The 19,774-nt window shown below is 33.7% G+C and overlaps 1 protein-coding gene across 6 annotated transcripts in view; it reads left to right on the top strand.

The window, feature by feature from the left end:
- DMD (dystrophin) overlaps positions 1-19,774 on the top strand; it is a 971,087-nt gene that overhangs the window by 390,244 nt on the left and 561,069 nt on the right. For all 6 annotated transcript variants that reach the window (XM_050969735.1, XM_050969772.1, XM_050969742.1 and 3 more), the window contains 2 exons: positions 7,815-8,009; positions 14,437-14,609. In XM_050969735.1, coding sequence (XP_050825692.1) covers positions 7,815-8,009; positions 14,437-14,609 — 368 coding nt within the window. The remainder of the gene's footprint in view (positions 1-7,814; positions 8,010-14,436; positions 14,610-19,774) is intronic.

Below are 19,774 nucleotides of genomic sequence, written 5' to 3'. Positions count from 1 at the left end.
CATCACTCATGGCTGGAAGGTTTGTTTTGGTTTGCTGAGGGTTTTTGTTTTGTTTAGGGTTTTTTGTTGTTGTTGTTGTTTGCATGGCTTTGGGGTTTTTTTGTTGTGTTTTGTTGTTTTCTATGGATGCATCTGAGAACACACACAAAGCTAGGGAAGGAAGCAAATTTAAAGATGTACAGTGTGAGTGCTGAATTTTCTATTTCAGCATGTTTAGTTAGCTTTCTGAACTGCTGGATGATCAGCAACTTTTTTTTCACATCATTTAAAGAAACAAATTTTTCTCCTGAAGTAAAATAATCAGCCTTAGTGACATAATTGTTCTTATGTATCTCTGTGGTATATCTCTATAGGTGTAGATTAAAGATGGAAAATAATTAGGTAACACTTTTTAATATTTCTGGAACATGTAAAGATTTAGGGTTTAGGACTTTGCTCTTTGGAGCTGTTTGCATTCATGATGGATGTGGTACTTCAATATTATTTTTACTTTATTTCCTGAATTATCTTTACATTGTCTAACAGATGTAGCTGGCATAAATATCTGGAAAGGCAACATCACACATCAGCAGTCAATTCCAAAATGGTCTAATCAATTCAGATATCAGCAGTTTGTATTCTAACACATCTGAACTTTATCATTAATTGGTTCTTGGTGATCACTCAGTGGTTACACATGCACACTCAAGACAGCCCTAAAGCTTCATGCTCTTAGGCAACATAAATGCTGTCTAAGATTGGTACTTCTGTAGTCTTACTAAATCAGCCATTAAATAAGTTGGCATTGACCAAAATCTGTTCTTAATTAGGCTGACTTCCAGCCAGTTGTGTGAAACTAGTTCTGACACTCTGTGTCACCTCTATAGCTTATCACTGTCCAAGAAACATGATTGTGGAATTCTATTTTGAGGAAAAATAATTTGAAATTCCTTTTATTCTTTTGGAATTATATTTCCTTCTATGTAGCTGAGTTTATGATATTGGTTTAACAAAGTCAATAGAGTGTGTCACAAATGGGCATTATAGCTGCTGAGATGTAGGACTGTGTACAAGAGTTAATTTTCTGAACTGTGAAATAGACATTTACTGAAGCATGACATGTATAGTGTCTGTGTGTCTTTTTGGTGTGAAAAATTACAAGATCAATCCAAGAAATGGCTAACTTCTCTGAACTAATGTATTCTATAGTTAGCATATAAAAACTTTCAAATATGTTTTGTCTACTGGAAGGTAACACATATAAATCAATTAAAAAAGGTAACACATATAAATCAATTAAAAAAGTATTTCCAGTTAAACCCTTAAAAATACTAAGCAGCATTTTAAAATACTTGTTGAAAATCAGTCTAGGATGTAGATTTTTCAGTGTTCTGATTTTTCTCTTTACAAAATGTAATGTAAGCATTTGCTTATTATGTGATTTCTAAGACTGATAGTGGCTATCTCTCTTGGCTCATTGGTGCTCTCTCCCCCCAAAATCCTACTGAGTGTGCAAGGTCTGAGCAGTGTTTGGTAAATACTTATGATACCACTCTTTAATGGATTTAATAATTCTTTTTATAATGTTATAAATTTCTGTTTAAAGTTACATGACAGACACGGATGTCTTTGTCGGTTTTGCTCTGCTGCATTTATTAATATTGAGATATGCCATCATTATCAGAATCAATTAGGATTTATGGATAATTTATTTAGAACAAGAGACGTTTTCAATAGCCCAGTAGTTCCAATTAGTCAATAATGCCATCATGTTACTCTGTTTTGTTTTTGTTCAGGACACAGTAACATTGCAGATGTCATTTAAGACACAGATTTTTCTAAGATTTTTCTTTTTTTTTTCCATAAGATTTTTCTTTTTTGGTGTTTTAAAAATTAATTACTTATATCACATATAATGAATTGTATGAGAGTCTTCTGCCCCAGTCTCATCATAGTTGAAATTAATTTATTTTTCTCTTTGATTAGCAAGTAGGTACTAGTGGAAGTTATCTGGTTTATAATTAACAGCAAAACTGCTGGAATTTCTGAACCATCTTAGTCCCTTATTTCTGTACAAGTTAGCAGGTCTTTAGTAAGGACAACTGGATAGGTTTTCAAATAAGCTGCTTTTAGGTTCAGTGTATAGCTGTACCTCAGTTTAAGGAGAGTTCCATCTACAATCAATTATCTAAGCTGGAATAAAACAAAAGCATTGTTTTGCAAGTGGGAAAGGGGCATATATTTTATACATATATACTTGACCAAGTATATTTGATATCTTGGTGGGCTCCAAATGCATGAGGGTGTGAGGAGCACAAAGGACTGGCTGCAGTATCAAAATGCTTTGTCATAGATTTTAAACTATACTTTCAAAAAACCAAAAACCAAAAACAGCCAAAAATAATGAAACAATAAAAAAACACACACACAAAAAAAAAACCTCCCACAACAAAGTTCCAACTACGAATATTCTTGATTTTCTTTTTTAAATTAATTGCTACAGCTTTTGTATTTTTCTTCTTCTCTTCACCTGTCCTCTGCCACATCTAAATAGGAAAATAATGCACTCATCAGAGTGTAGCAGAACTGTCTGAGGTATTGGGAGATATCCCACAATTGAGGCCTATACATCCAGGAAAGAGACATTTTCTTATGGAGAAAACTTTCACATTTCAATCAAATTATGAAGGGAACTTAAACAGAATTAACTTCAGGCTGGTTGATGCCTGTTGACAGATAGTTTTCAAGATTAAAGCTTGCAATTTTCTATTGTTACTTCTAGAATGTAAAATTTACTGAAATGTTGTCTAATTAATGCCTTTGTTAGGAATAGCTTCATTTTCTCTGGCTTTATTTCATTTGATGTATAGATTAGGCAGAGTCATTTGATCACAGAAGAAAAACTGTAAAAGCAACATTTCTCGAGTAAGGTAAGCCTTAGCAGAGATGTGTTGTGAAGGCATAAAGCACTCTCTGTCCAAGAGCAGTACTGAAAATAGTAATGTCTATTTTTAAAGTCTCTTTTTTTATATAAGTGACTGATGAAATCAGAGACAAGCATTAAACTATATGGTTTAAGTGTTGCAATATGAAGGATTTTGTGGACTGCAACCACTCAGCAACATGAGAAAAACAAATCATATACATGAGACAATATTTATGTTCTTACGTAAAAATATTATTTATTATTTTCCCTCAATATTTTAAAGAAATTTTATTGTTTCCAAGTGTCCTTTAAGGTCTTGTCTTCATAAAATTACAGAAGGAATTTATAAATTTTTAATCCTTTATCGAGGATTTAGTTGTCTCTGTACTTAAAAGAGATGCTTCTTTTTGTGCTAATAACTCATTTGTGATTGACCACAGCCATCCAACCTCATAGTGAAAATTCCATATAATCAGTATAGTTTTGGTCTTTCTACTTATATGCACATTAACAGGTAAGATATGCTAGCAACACTGAGGGCAGAATAAATTTCTCTGAATGTTTACTGACCTCACCACTCACACCTGGCATAGGAATGGGTGAATAAAAGCTTTTTTATAAATATGTACTTTATAGTGGATATTGACCTCTGATAGCATTTTACCATACTTTTGTTTGTCTAATTCTTTATTTGATATATTTATGGTGGACATAGGCTAGCAGATACTATGTAATTCACAAGTTTTTTGGACTCTCTCAGGTATCAATGCCTTTGTCCAGAAGGTTTGTCTTGTCTGCTCCATTCTTTTTCGTGTGTGTAGCACACCACATTTATTCTGCAGATGTCACTGACTTTTTTACACTCATATACATCTGCTTGCAAGGAATACTTTCTCAAGTGTTATTTCACTTTGGGAGTAGGCACATTTGTTTGTTTTCCTTGAACCTCTCATCAGGGGGCTGCCAGGAGCAGTGTTGAGGTATAACAATGCAGATGGGAATGTTTTGCAGCTTTATTCTTCCCATGTTTGTGTGAAGTCAATAAATCAAAAGCACAGACACTAAGGTCTGGGCTCTACCATGAGTAGGCACCCAAAAATGAAACGGTTGTTAAGATGTGACACAAGAAAGTTGGAGGCTTTCTGAGTGTAAACTCTTGAACAGCAGAAGTGATGTTGGGATTATTCCCTCTGCAAAAAGAGGAAAGGAAATGGATACACTGAGATTGGTGAAAGGTGCTTCAACAACAAATTTTCCACTGGTAAATGGAAATCAGGAGCATTCTCCAAGAGTAGGTAGCTCTGATGCCACCACCATGTTAGGTGTAGGCAGTAACGATCACAAAGATTTCTGTGGGGAAGGTATGTGAACTTCTTAGCAAAATCTGCATTATTCTGGTACTTCTTTTGTTGAGTTTTTGTTGTCATTTTGTTTGGCTGGTTTGTTTTGGTTTTGCTTATTGGCCTTCTCTTTAAGGGTGAGATCATGAGTTTGTTTCTTGCAGTTTTGTTGCAGCTGGTGCAGCATGGTAACTATCAATAAAATGAGTTTAGGTGGAGTCGTGTATGGAAGGATTGTGCCCCTTATTGAGATTATGTAATGAGGGCGAAGAAAATTCAGTTTATTATTCGAAACATGATAATGCTCTATATCAAGCATTGCATGAAATTTTGAATCTTACAGAAAAGAAGTTGTTCTTTCAGAGACAAAAAATAATTTGCACACCATTAAATCACTGACAATCAAGGAAAAAAAATCACTAAAATTGTATTCTACAAAAATAGTAATACAGGAAATGGTCAGTTACCCCAGCATTTCCCAATCACTTAACAGTTTATTTGTATTTCGTATATATATTGTACTATATATTTTTTAAAATACTAATTTAAGTATTTTTAAGTAACTGTAATACATTCTACCATTTTATCAGATTCAACTTATCCAAACCCATTCTTAAGAGGTTATCTATATCTTTAATTTCCACTTTTCTATTAATTTTAATCCTTATAAAATCTTAACCTAGCATGGTTCTGATGAGCCATTTTGGCATTATCAATTACATATATCTGTATTAAATTAATATTATTTTAGTAGTAGTTGCTCCCAGCTGCTGTGATCTGCTTTTGTAAAGTTTTTTTTTTTCTCACAACAGTGTTAGGATATAATTCAGTTTCAGCTTTGAATTTCTAGTGAAATGCTTATCCAGAATGTAAGAAAAGACTCGTCCTGTTTTATTCTAATATAAGGCAATTCCAGGGAACATTGGGACAAGCTAAAAATGCTTCTCTTTGCTGAATAAAGTTGTCAGTTCTGCACCTGCCTACCCTCCATCCCTTGGTGCAAGATGGCAGCTTCTGCTGTGGATTCCATCATGATACTTTCAATGCAGGAAAAATAGAAAGAAAGAGATTCCTGTGACCTGTTGAAAAACCCAATAAAAATAAAGATACCTAATCCTTGATTTCTAAAGCAGTATCACATTTTCAAGTCTTTTGAAAAATACCATTAAGAATTGAATTTATTTTGACCGTGACTTTTTTAAAAATAATGTATCAAATATGAGGGCAGCTTTTGGTAGGTGTTTACTTTTATATATCTATCCTTTTGTTTATTTATTTCTTTCTCTGACTGTAGTGCTTTACAGTTTAACTAACAATATAAACAATAGAACTACACAAGTAATCATCCAGCTATGAGAAAGATTTAAAATTTCCTGGGAGGGCAGTGTGAATACATGGTTGCAAGCATCTCATTTTTCTTCATAGCAATGATTGAAAAGTACCTGATTTTTCCACTATAAATAATTAAGTGTGATAACCATGAAGTGCTTACACATCCCATTTCTGCTTGACTTTTTTGTAGTTTTAGGAATAGTTTAGAGTAAAAAGACAGAGATTTTATTCTATCTAAATACATGCATGTGCATATATGTGTGAATATATTTATTGGACTGAATTTGGGTTGAAAAGAATAGGCTAATCTCATAAAACTAAAGAAACTAATTGTATTTTGTATGCTGCTTCACATATTCATGTGACCTCTTTTTGAGTGGAAACCTTTGCACACTTAGCATTCTCTTTTCATTACTGTGAGTAGAAATATTCTGTCCTCTGAGTCAAAAAGAAAAATACAAATGTAGTTAAAATATTCCTTATGTGGGTCTGAAATTCATTGCTGCATGTAGAAGTGTCTCAGTTTAGTCTTGAAGAATTAAAATATATATTGCTGCATGCAGGTCTCAGTGGCCTGCTGAGATTCTCCCATTTTCTAATCAAATGGGACAGCTCTTTCTTTGAGTTTACTAGAGTAAACTGTTATTTTTGCAGGGCCTGTGATTCATGAAACATATGGGGGGCAAGCACAATTTTTCAAAGCAACTTATTTTAAATAATAAAAATTATAGCAGTGATATGGTAATTAGAGTTGTTTCAGTGTTAGCAGATGTACTGAGAAAGTCATTTAGTGAGAAAAGTGTAAGCAAAGCAATTAAATTTGCATAAGAAATGCAACAGAATAACACAAGTCTACAGATAACTTTATGGGCTTTGTATGTGATATGCATACATCTTCTAGAGTGTGTATATGCATATTTTAAGACTCTAAAGAAAATTGAAGAACCAGATGACTCAGCTCGGTAACTGAAGAGAGAAATATGTCCTGAATTAAAATGAGACACCTCGCTGAGGTAGTGTGTGCTTATATTTGTTTTCTTTTGCATAATGGGCAGCTAAATAATGATATTGTTTTATTCAGGACCGTTGATCAATTGTCTTTTACATAAATGGCTCCAAATCTAAATAACAGAATTTTTGAACCGTTACCAATACTTGTACACTTCATTGAGGTCGACAGTAATTAAAGCTCATATTTTTGAGAAGACAGACATCAAACACAAAGGATCTTGGTCCCACAATAGGAATCCATGAACAAATTTACGCTTGTGAAACCACAAAGAGTTGATATCTTAAACTATACCTTTTTTAATGGGATGCAGGTGATTTAGTACTTGAAGTTTAGTGAAAAAGAAGCAATCAGAGGTCTCTCTGCTCCAAAGAACACTTTTAGTATTACAGTTTTATCTATGATTCTTTTACACATCAAATGGGAAATATAGAGAATTTGTATAGACTGCCGCTTTTTTGTCACTTTATATGGCAGTATGCTTTCATGTGCCGTCAACCAATTAAGTGTTTTCTTGGAACTAAAACATTCTGGGATTTCTTTACATTTGGTGTATGCATGTGCTTCCAGAATAGGGTGTTTAATTCATGTTTTTCCATATTAAAAAAGAAAAAAAAGCCGAAAAAGAAAATCTAACTTCATGGAGAGGAGTGTTGCTGAGTTTTCTTTTAGAATTAAGAATGCATTATAAACCATTCAAATCAGAAACTTCCAAATTTTAGTTGCTAGATTAATGAGCAAATTTTTAGCATAGTTGGAAATATAGAGTTGGCATATTTCCTATATCTTGCATTTTATTTAAGGAATTCTGTCTATCATATAATTCATTATTTTACTTGATACCTTGAAATTATTTATAATTTTAGACTTGACATGCATGAAATTTCTTAATGAAGGACAGATTTTTAAGAGGTGTGGTGATTCAAAATTAAAGGGCAAGCACTAAATCTCAGTAACACCATAATCTCAGCATACTCTTGCATTTCTTCTCTGCATTTCATTGGAGAGTAGAAGAAAAGCTTGCACACTCTTGCATGGATTAATTTCAGTACCCACCATTTCAAACACACCAGGAACATGAGTGATCTGTGTCAGAAACCTGATATTTCTTGTCCTTGGAAGTTACTTTTGATATTTTTGTTTCTGGGTTGTGAAGTGCAAATGCATTGTTTTAATTTTGTCTGTGTTAAGAAACTAAAGGAGGCATTCTGTTGTATATCTGTACTAGCAAACAGTTCGTGAAGATACAACTTTTGTGATGACTGAAACTAGGACTGTGGAAACCACTCATGTGCCTTCTACGTACCTGGCAGAGATCCTTCACCTTCTGCAAGCCTTGGCTGAAGTGGAAGAGCGCCTTAATTCTCCTGTTCTGCAGGCTAAGGACTGTGAGGACCTCTTCAAACAAGAAGAGTGTCTCAAGGTAAGATGGAAGGATTTTCTTAGCAATGATTAGATTCCATCATTTTGGGTCTTCTTTGTGTTGGCAGCTTGGGCTCACTCTGAGGCATCTGTTTTACAAGTGCTAAGCCCACCTCTGTGATGTGTGCATATATGGATGTTTGTATTTGGGGGCACATTTGGGTCAAACATGAAAAACTCTGAAGTGTTCATTTATTTTTGCTGGTTTATCCTGTATTTGGAGGACAAGAGAGTTACAGTATCTGCATATTAAGTCCTTGAATGGGAGAGGAAGGATGGAGAGGCAAAATGTATTTAAAGATAGAATTTGTGGTTAAAGGTTTGTTTGCATGTGGCTAATGGAAAAAAAATTCTTCACTGAAATGTTTTTTAAGCACTGGAGCAGGCCTCCCAGGGAAGGGGCTGATTTACCATCCCTGGAGGTATTTAGGAGATATACCTAGATGTATATGTGTAGATGTAGCACTTGGGGACATGGTTCACTGAGGGACTTGAAAGTGCTGGGTTAATGGCTGGACTCGATTTAGAGCTTTTCTAATCTAAATCTCAAAATGTTCTGAGTTGAAAGGGAGCCATAAGGGTCATAAGTCCAACTGTTAAGCACACACAGAGACTGAACCCACAATCCTGGTGTTATTAGCATCATGCTCTGACCAAATGAGCTCATCTCCTAGTGGTGAAGTGATTTTGTGATTGTGTAATTGGTAAGCGTAAGTAATTGCTAAGTAACCCTGTCAACACCCAATCCTTGCTATTTTATTTTAGTGTATGATTTCTAAAATTATTCCTATTTGCACAGGAGCAAAACCAAGTAAAATTTAGCTGTTGCCTACCATGTTAGACCAAAAAACCTTGAGGTCTTATTGGGTCTGTAGTCCGTGTAGTTATTTCAGTTTGGTAAGCAAAACAGGGAATATTATCCACTAAATAGATATTGTAGTTAAGAAAAAGCAAATTCAGTATTGTTAGTATGACTTTAAATATTACTGTGTAGTTCCTTCAGTGCTTGAAATATTACTGCCTGGTTTGTTCAATGCTTGCAACACTGAAATCCTTTGAAACTGGTGGAATTTTTTCAACACAGAATTGACATAAAAAGAGAATGAGATTAAAGTTGTAAGCCTAAGTAGATGAATGAGTTATCAGCTTTTGCAGAATAATGTTTGTGTGAGGAAAGCCTTGTAAAAAATTGTGCTCAAGTGCTGTATATAATTACAGCAATTCCAAATTGTCATCCTGCATTAAGAGAAGACTATATTTCCTTTTTTCTGTTATTATTTAGGAAGAGGAATTTTTTTAAAAAATATGTAAATATTAGCCTAAAGAGGCTGGAATTTGCCTGCAGTCAGCTATAAGAAAGAAGCTTAGAGGGAGAATGAGGGCAGTGGCTCTGGCTATATGCTCTGAATTTTCCTCTGCAGGAGCTCATATATTTCTTTCTGTGTCAGAAGATATGTAACAAAACCACATCCATACACTGCTGTTAGCTTCTGTAAAATCCCATCTCTTTATAATTCTTATGCATTCATAGTTATATATTTTAAGCATTTGTGTGCACACATACAAATATTCTTATCAGCTTGTGAAAGTTAGGATGTCTACTGGCCAGGCAGTAGAGTTGGGTAGTGAAGCATGACAGTGGAGTGTTGGATCAAAGGAAGCACAGATCTGGAAATAGGATGTCAATCAATAGATGTCAAATACCAGCAGGCTGTTTCTTTTACCACTTCTGATTTAGTACCAGTAAATTAAAGTCAGTCTGAGTATTGAAGCACAAGACATGACAATATAATTGTCATTCTTTATTTTAAACAATCTTTTTTGCACAAAAAACAAACAAAAATAACTAACAAAAACCAAGTCATATACTATGTAAATCATGGGTAATGAGCCCCTACTTGATCCTTGTTGATGAACTTCTTTTCACTAATAGATTGGCTGGAGAAACAGAGGATGAAGAAACCTCAGGAAGTTTACTGGGAAATTATTTCCTTTTAGTTCTTTCTCAATGCTTTACATTTGGGCTAGCTCCAACTGATTTATATCCTTAAGTAATCTGTTGTTCACCCACATACATTTGGTATTATTGGAGTTGACACCAACTTTAATAATATTGATTACTGAGGTTACAAGTAAGTACTACCATAGGTTTAATTTAACTGAACTATTAAATTGTTATGAGATGCATTCGTGGGCACAGTTCCATCTTCCTCCAAAATAAATCTCTTAGAAAAGGCAAATGGGTCTTGCACATTCGTGGGCTTTTGGAAGGGTATAGGTTTGATCTGAGCCTGCTTAATGAATATTTATTTCCAAGGAAAAGCATCCATCATTGTCATTATCCTGCAGTAAAAATAGAAAAGTAGTGCATAAATTGTTCAGCAGCTGGTTGGGAAAGGTTTGAAATTAAATTGTCGTTGATTTTTTTTTCTCTGACAGATTTGCATGAATCAAATTACAGAATTGTCATGAACAGCTCTGTGTTTTAAAACTGAGCTTTCAATTTTTTTTTCTCTCTCATTCAAAAAGAATCCATTTTAATTAATCCATGAAAGGAAAAAAAATATTTACATGAATCAGTGGTAACAGCTTTGAACATTTCCTCCAGAGTAAATATTTTTAGTAAGACTTAAACATCATTGCTTATTATCAAATAGGATAAATATTGAATACAAATAAAAAATTGCTAATATCAATTTTCATAGCACTGACTTTTTATATCAAAGTCATGTGAAATAGTAAAATACGAGGTTTTGCAGCAAAAATCTGGTAGCTTTTAATATTTACTAAACTGTAATACTTTTATGAGCACATTTAGTGTATCTGCTGAAACCAGATTTTTCTCTTCATTTTAAGCTTTAGGGAGTGGAAAAGTCAGATAGAGAGACCAAGTCTTGTCACTTTATCTCATAAAGTGAGCATTGCAATGTTTTCATCATGGCATTACAAGCTCTTTCAAGTATTATTACAAACAGTACCTCACCTTTTCTTTATCACTGTACTGACAGTACTTTACAAACAATTTAAATATTACAGTTCTGTCAAAGATGAAACTTTAGTTGATTGTACAGAAAATTGTGGTTCACAGATTGATGGGTTAGTAAAGTTGGCCTGATATACTCTCAAAACAGAACAACTGTTGTTATAAGCACAGACATTATTTCTGTCTGCTACTGATGATGTTCATGTTGATGGAGTTCACAATCTTTGAGCTACCTGTGTAGAATTGATTATGATTACAATGGATTCAATTGCATGAAAAAATGTAGGATTAAAATGCTCTCAGATTTTAGCAAATTATCCTTCCTTGCAACTGATGTTTCAAATGTTTCCTAAAAGTTAAATCACTGTAAAAATTTGCATATATTCTACTTAATATGGTCATGTTGCTCATACTAAGACAAAATTTTCCTGTGTAATGATCATCTCACACAAGCTACCTGACTTGTTCAAGCTCTAGATTATTAAGTGGGAAATGTATACACTGTAATAAATATACTGATTAACCAGAGAATAAAACTAACCCATATTTATCTTTGCTAATACATAGGAGAAGTGTATCAAAATGAAAGAGTATACCTGGAATTTAAGAAGTCTAATTTATAACTGCACGTGAAATTGTTGTTAGTAGAATTTTTTAAGGATCACTGTCATAGACATGGCACAGTTATGCCTATTCATTTTTTAAATCTATTAACTTTAAAATCAAAACTTATTTCCTGAGGTTACTTGCATTACATAATTTTACGGGAGATCTGCAGTAGGGCCTGTAGATTTTAGTGTCTCTTTTTTTATTATTTTTTAAAATATTCTTAATTTTGGCAGGAACATCTTATTGTAGAATATGATTATACACTTAGCTATCGTATTTTTTAATGATGTCATAGTTTTAATATGGAAAGCCATCTGGCTCTGAGGAAGAGATTTCTTATATATGTAAGATAAATATATATCATGCATAATCTCTCTAACAATTCTGCTTCTAGTTCATCTTCTTCTGTATTTCCCATATGGATTTTATTTAGTTCATTGAAAATTGGGTTGGTTTCCCTGTTGTTTTTTAAATGTAGGTATTTTAATGCTCTGATTCATCTTTTCTCTTCTTTTTTCCTTTGGTAATCCTTCATCTACTGACAGATAGAGCAGGTTTTTTTCACTGTTTTCTACTGTGTCGTATTTCAGAATATAGGAATTCATTGGACACATCACTCATCCAGGATTCTGGCAGCGAGAGTCCCTTTCAGAATGGTTTATGAAACCAGTCATGCCCATACTAGATAGTGTAACTCATAATTCTATACAGATTTTTAAATTGTAATTAATTTGTGGAATTTTTCCAGCCATCCATGATTACTAACAACTGCGCTGTTACTGAGTTTCATGTTAGTACAAAAAGCATGAAATATTGTAATGAATCTGCTATACATATAATTATAAATCATCATTCTGCAAACTTTTGGTATATCAAAAAAAGCATTTTAATTTTACACATTGGAATATATATGTGATGTGTACTAAGTGATTCTTATCAAGTATAATCAGTAATGTGAAATTCAGAGTGATTTTCTGCTACAGCTCAATAGAACCCAATTAACCATAACTTAGAGCTGAGTGTGCTCACATGCACTCTCCAAATAGATCTGTCAGTAACACTGTGCTTGGTGACAGATTTGTGCACAAATAGCCATGGAACTGAATTTTTACAGGAAGTTGTCTTTCTCTGGCAGATAAAAACAAATTCTAGGTAGTGAAAATGAACTGGCCTTGAATCTCTAGCACTTGGATTCCTCTTTTAAGAGCAGTGAGATGGATCAGTCCCCAAAGGCTACTGTCACTTCAGCTGTTAATGATTTTTCTGTTATCCTTTTTTTCTAAAAAATTAGCTTTGTTTGATTCTGTTAACTATGTTACAAAATCTCCCAAGGCATTGTTGATAACTGCTTGCAGATCATTCTCTTCAAAATGAAAGATAGATGTTGAATTTGTTTGAGATACCTGAGTATATTTGTACATACATAAATATACATGGCTTCTCTTTTATTTTTTTTTTCTCATGGACATTCTTATTCTCCTTTACAGCACATCAGCTGTATCATCTTGTTCTTTCTGTAGCAGCTCTACTTAAAAAAAAAGCAAAATTCTGACTTAGAAATCTGGTACCTTTTTCATAGCCCACTAATTTTAAACATAAGAGATATATCACTTACCAATTCTGAAGTGCTTGGATACGTTTCATCTATTTTTAATATTTAGAAAATTGATCTACATGGTTGAAAAAACCTAAAATGTAAATATACATAGGCACATATATTAATCTTCATTTGGTTACTCAAACATGTAGAACAAAAAAAGTGACTTCTTGTGTGGCTCAGATGAGCTGATATTCCTACCTACTGAAAAGAAGGTCACTTCACTTGGGTGCTTAAGTGTGTCCTGGCATTTCAATTACATCTCAATTACGTTTTCTCCTGCTCTTTAAATGTGCAATTTTTTACTCAGGGTAAGGTTTTGTGAAGATGCTGCCTCTTTTATATTAATGGGATATATCTTGGAATATTTACAGGCATTTCATGTTTTTATCATCTGATATTTCCTACATTCAGATTAGTAACATTGAATATTTGAATTATCCATGCCCTGAGTGTGTAAAACAAAGATTTAAGTAGACCTGAGTAAGGAACACGGAGTGTGAGACATTTTTCTGGCAAAGTCAAATGAGGTTTGTTGAGTAATGACACAGACCCAGCCAGCTTTCCCTCCACATGATAGATTGCTGACAAAGAGGAAACATGTTCCTTATTGTGACTCATTCCAGAGACAAGACATCTACCATTCCCTTTTGATTTATAAATATTCATTTAGTCTGCTAAATGTAAGTCACGTTTCTCAAGACCTAAAAATTCAAATTATTATTCGTATGGAGGATGTTATGGAATGTACTTTCCCTCCCTCCCCAACAAATAGCACATTATAGTGCTAGAGCTCTAGGAACTTAGGGAACCCAGAGTATTTTTTCTTTGTTTTTGCAGGGTGGTTTTGTATGCAATTATTTGCATTGTCTTCATGTTTACATAGGACTTCAAGTCTTACATTTTACTAAATAGTAAATACAGTGTAAAACTTGAATTAGTGAAAAAATTACAACCGATTTTGTCAAGTCAGGAAATGTAAATACTGACATGCAGAACTTTTGAGCAAGTAGCACTTTGTTTCCCCTCCAACCATTGACTTCCTCAGATCTATTTCATTCAGTCCTCAAAGAAAGGATGGACATTCAATTATTAAACCGGGTCATTGTAAAATTAGTCCTATTATCAATGTTATGGTTTAATTAGCATTTTGTACCAATTTCTCTTTTTTATGAACAATTACATTTCTTTAATAAAAACAATGTTTTGTTTTTATTTTTTAAAATCTTGATATTACAGAGCATTAAGGATAGCCTGGGGAGACTGCAAGGTCATGTAGAAATTATTAACAATAAGAAGACACCGGCTTTGAAAAATGTTACACCAAAGGAAGCAGCAAATATACAAGAAAAGCTGACTCAACTTAATTTTGAATGGGAGAAACTTAACAAGATGTACAGAGACCGACAGGCGTAAGTAGCTGTAAAAATTTGCTCTCTTTGATGGCTTTCTTTGGTATTTGGCCTATTGTTGATGATTGGTTTTTTGCTTCTTTTTGTCACAAACAATACTTTCTTCTAACTAAGCATAGCACATCTTTATAGAATTGTAATTTAATTTCTGAGCATTTTTGTAAAACTGAAAATATGAAAATATTTTCACCAGCTCTCACTTGCATTGAGCCTTTAACTGGTAAAGCTACATAAATTGCTATGATTTATGGGATATACCTTTTTTCCAGCATGAGTACTTAAGAGTTAGCAAATAACTTTAGATTAAAAAGCCTTAGATTAAAAAGTCATAGTTTCAAGAATTTATTGAATTACCACAGAAAAATCTTTGACAATTCTTTTGAGAATGAACAGCATTAATCTGATAATGAAAATCATTTTATATCTATCAATAGTTACATTCACTGACACTTTCCATTCATAGGAATTCTACAAAATTGGCTCTTCAGCTCTTAAGTCAATGCTGAAAACTTGACATTAAAAGTTTTTTTTGCTATGCCACCTCAAAAACCAATAGATTGATATTTGATAGAATATCCCTTTTTGCACTATGCATATGTATTGAAATAGCATTTATCTAAGAAAATGTTGTTAAAGACTATTATACAAAACGTTTTAATTATTATACAAAAAAATTTCTTTATGTGCAAATTATTACATTAATGATAGAATGAGACATGATTCTATGTGTGTAAACAGTAACTGGAAGAAAAAAAAATACTTCCTGTGGGTTTAGGCTGTACTGACTTTGCTCTACAATCCAATCCTTGGTAACTTCTATGTTTTCTTTGTTTAGAAATGTTGTTATACAGCTGTCACTTTGCAGATTCCTAGAGACATTATTTCCACTGTCAACCAGTCGCTAGCTTTGATTTTAGATTGCTGGAGAGAGAAGAGAGTAAAGCTTAAAAAAAAATAATCAGAGAGATAAACAGTACAAAAATTCTAAGTCAGTAATCTTTGTGTCATCTCTGCTTTGTCTCAACATTTAAAGTGTAAGAAACTGAGACAGATTTATTGTCTGGTAAAGTTTACAAATTCTTCTTCCTTGCCTGTTTTGTTGGTTTTGGTTTTTTCAAATAGCAAGTCCTGTTCTGGTGTGGTTAGAAAATTCCTTCTAAGTCATGATGCCATGTATAGACATGAAGGATAAGTTAGAAAAAAGGTTGAAGAAAATCTGCTCGCAGAGATAATAAGACCAGGAGATATTTGCTGTTGAGCTTTGCCCAAAGTCTCACTGGTTTAGAACACCAAGCTCTGAGAATCCTGTGGAATATCCTTTCCCTAGAGTGGCTTTTCCCAGCCTGTTGCTGTTTTAGTAGACCAGTCTCTGAGAAACCTTTGGAATCCCCTAATATGCATTTTCTGCCACTTGTGCATAGCAAGGACAGGAATTTAGTTAGTTGAAAGCTTGGACTATGATCACTGACACTCAATTATTCATTACTTAGGCTGTAGTGGTATTTAGCCAGCAGCAGAAGTCTTGTGAGGTGAAATGAATTAGTGTTTGTCAAGTATTTTGAGATCATCAGATTAAGGCAGTGGAGAACTGTAAAGTGTGATCACTGTCTAGCTTTGCCTGGGGCACTTACCTGGGTTCAGTAGGATGGACAGCAGCTCAAGGTGATGGTAAGCTTGACTGCTCTCTGATTCACACACCTTTATTTTTCTTTTTAATATTTTGGGGTTGGTATCAGCCTTAAAGAGGTTTTGTTTGAACTCTAGATGGTCCCTATAGCATCTGCTGTTCTTTGAGGGGCATTTGGACTGCACACAAATCCAAGGGATGAGGTGAAGGAAGACAATATGGCCTTTAGCACTTTACTTCTAGCAGTTTGTGTCTGTAAGGGGTGAAAGTATCAGTGTAACTCTGCCCTGGAGACATGGATGAAGCTGTGTTTAGGAGATATGCTATTGATGATGATGCTAAAGGACAGGTTTGGAATTATTGTTGGAGCTGTCTTGCTTTCAAGGGAGCGTGTCTAAATGAATGTGAGTATTCCATGTTTGAAAGGTACCAGGAACAAATATACTGGAACTATGTTCATTTCTGAATATTGATTTCATGAAATCAAAGGCTTGTAATAAAATGGAAATTATTATTTTAATAAATCAAAACTCAACTATCACCATGGCAGATGGAAGAACAAAGCAACATTCCTTACCACTGTAGTTACTAGCAGAGAGCTTACTCTAAATCTTATAGAAGCCATTAGAAACCTTCATGTTGCATTTTTTGTGTGAAATTGATTTCCTTGAAGTCCTGATTCATATCTGGATACTTTGTAATTAACTCTAGAGGGAGTTCCTTTTAATTAGAAATCAAAATAGATTTTCAGTTTATTTTATAGCAGAGCCTGCACCAGTTTGACAGAAATACACTATGAATACTGAGCATTCAAATAGCTTTACAAGTGCAGCTCTTCTGTAGTTTTTGAAAACCTTATTTCACACTTTTACCTTTTTCATATTTCCTGTATTTAAATAAGAGTCCATATTGTACTTAGTGTAGTATAACAGACAATATTTCACTGGAAAAAAAAGAGCAAAAATGCTGTGGTCATCCTAGAGTACCCTTCCAGTGGCTTTAGAAACCTAGGAGAAATGCAAATTTTTTATTCTTTCACAAACACAGTGAAACACTAATCTTCACTTACTTATTTTTTAAGTCAAGCCTGTATCTAAGCATGGTTCTTTGATAGGAGTGACTTTTTTCTATATTCCAATTAATATCAGAACATGGTAACTCATTGAGTTCCCAACAGATAAATGGGAGTGGCATCATCTTACAAAGTGGAATTTGTTTCCTTGGTTTCAGTTTTATGAGTGCAAAACAAAGTCCAGGAAACAGCAGTGGCCTGATTTGTCTTTTGTGAGCTAAAAAGCAATTGGTGATTTAATTTATAACTTCAACCTTTCCTTGATACTAAATTTCCAAGTAATCTTTCCACAACTTGTATTAAGATAATAGAATCTGAATTTTGAAAGGTAAGGTTTTAGTGCCAGTAAGAATAAACACTCAGATGTTACAGTTTTTCCTCTCCTTGTACCAGAATTTCACAATAGTCTTTCTTCTTTCCAGCAGTCTCAAATACTGGGGTCTTTTTGGTATTAATCATGATTATTTAGGAAGTGACACTAACACCAGGTCCCTATATACCAATTAAATGATAACATATAATTTTTTATTTCCATGTTCTCCATATAATTTTTGGGAAAAAACACCACAATAGAAGATAGACTTTTAAATTACTATCTTTTATAGCTCTTTGTCCTATCAGCATGCCAGTTGTAAAAGGTCTTGTTTGTCTTTTCAGGATATCGTCTTCCCATGATATTTATGCCTAAGTCTTTCTTCTGTAAACAACTGCTCCCTAAAATTAAGGGAGCATTGAAATTGTCAGAAATCACTGAATCAATGAAGTGCAACAAAGTTTTGCAGAATAGATGTTAATTTAAAATATTTCTTTAGGAATTGCAGATGAGGATGTTAAAAAAAAAAAAAGGAAAAAAAAAGAAGACACACAAGGCAGAAAAAGTAAGAAAAATACTCAAATGAATATAATTCAAAAGCAAAATACTGTATTTCCAGGCAACTAATTTTTTGCCTTTTTCATGTCTTATTTAAGAATTATCTTCCAGGGCCTACATTACTGACTATATTAATGCACATCAAATTAATCTCAAATCCACTAAAAATTAAATGTTGTGAGAGAATGTGGAGAAGTTGATATCAGATATCTTTAGAAAGTGCTTCTAGATAATTCTGAAAAGTAGAAAAAAGTGATATGCCAATCTTTTATAAGAAAAGATAGGAAATCCATAATAATGATAATAAAAATACATTGAGGCTGTGTGAAATTCACAGACATCTAGAAATTTTTATAGTAATAAGAGAAAACCATAAAAAATAGTTAATGGATTTATACTAAGGATTAGTTTCATTTTGGATAACAGTAAAACTGTCAGCTTTTTCTGAATAATCTTAAATTAGCTGCTGATTAGCTTGGTAAGGGTGAAGGAAAACATTTATTACACATAAAGAATTGATTCATTTTCAGAGAAATAATATTTTGTGGTAATATTTTTACGACCACGTAGTAGCAGACGTCATCATCCCTTACTGATATATTCTGTTGAGTGAAGAACTAATCCAATCCATGGATCAAGATATTAGAAAAAAGCAATGAAATCCATTAATTTTTCAAATGTAAGTAACCTGCCCATGTTCTGAATTACTGCAGAACCAGCAAGCCACGAGGACATTCTTGTCTATGGTATCTGAATCAGGTCCAGCTTCTGTGCTCTTCTTGCTTAGTAGAAATTATGGAGATACAGTATCAAGAGGTGTGCATTCAGCCCAAGGGAGGCATTAGGAGTAAAGCTATCTTTTCATAGTATGAGAATTTTTCTTGGAGGAGTAAGCATAAGCAACTGACAAGTGCAAACCCAGATGTAAGAATACAGAGGAAATTGTTTTATTGAGTATAGATTTCCAGAAACAATTAGGTACCTCAGCCCTTCTTTCATGGCCTCCACCCCTTACTTGAGAGTGGTCCGACTCTCTCATTCATTCCATGCCAATCTTGTATAGATTTCTCATTAACATTCCACTATAAAACCATGCTTAGGTCTGAATCCCTTTGTGACTGTTCATTATACAACTATTTAGCCTTTCAAAGAATCCAAACTGAAACCAAAAGATAAAAGGGGCACATTAAGAACTTTTAAGAAAATGAGTTTGTAGCCTTGAGTGCCGTATCTATCTTAAGGAACATCAAAATAGAATTATTGTTGGTGATTCTTTAATTTTAATTAGACATACTAGGGAGCCATTTGGGCTATTTATGTTTTCCTTCCCAGAGTTTCTCAGTTGTGGATTTCCAATTTCTATCTGAGGCACTAACAGTGCTCTGTAAATGTGAAGCCATTGAAGATATGAGCCATGTGACCTACCTTTAGCTATCCAAGTTTTAGTTACCTATTTGACAGTACTTGCCTGTGTTCTTTCTTAATTTAATCCTTCCAGGCAATCCTTTCACAGGTAACTGCTGCACTATATATTGTGAGTCTCTGACCCTTCAGGGAGACCAGACAAGATAAGACTAGAGACATTATTTTTGGAT

Source organism: Serinus canaria, chromosome 1 (assembly GCF_022539315.1).
Source record: "Serinus canaria isolate serCan28SL12 chromosome 1, serCan2020, whole genome shotgun sequence".
Lineage (NCBI taxonomy): Eukaryota > Metazoa > Chordata > Aves > Passeriformes > Fringillidae > Serinus > Serinus canaria.
Note: the sequence above shows the minus strand (reverse complement) of the source record. Positions and strands in the feature narration are given on the sequence as shown.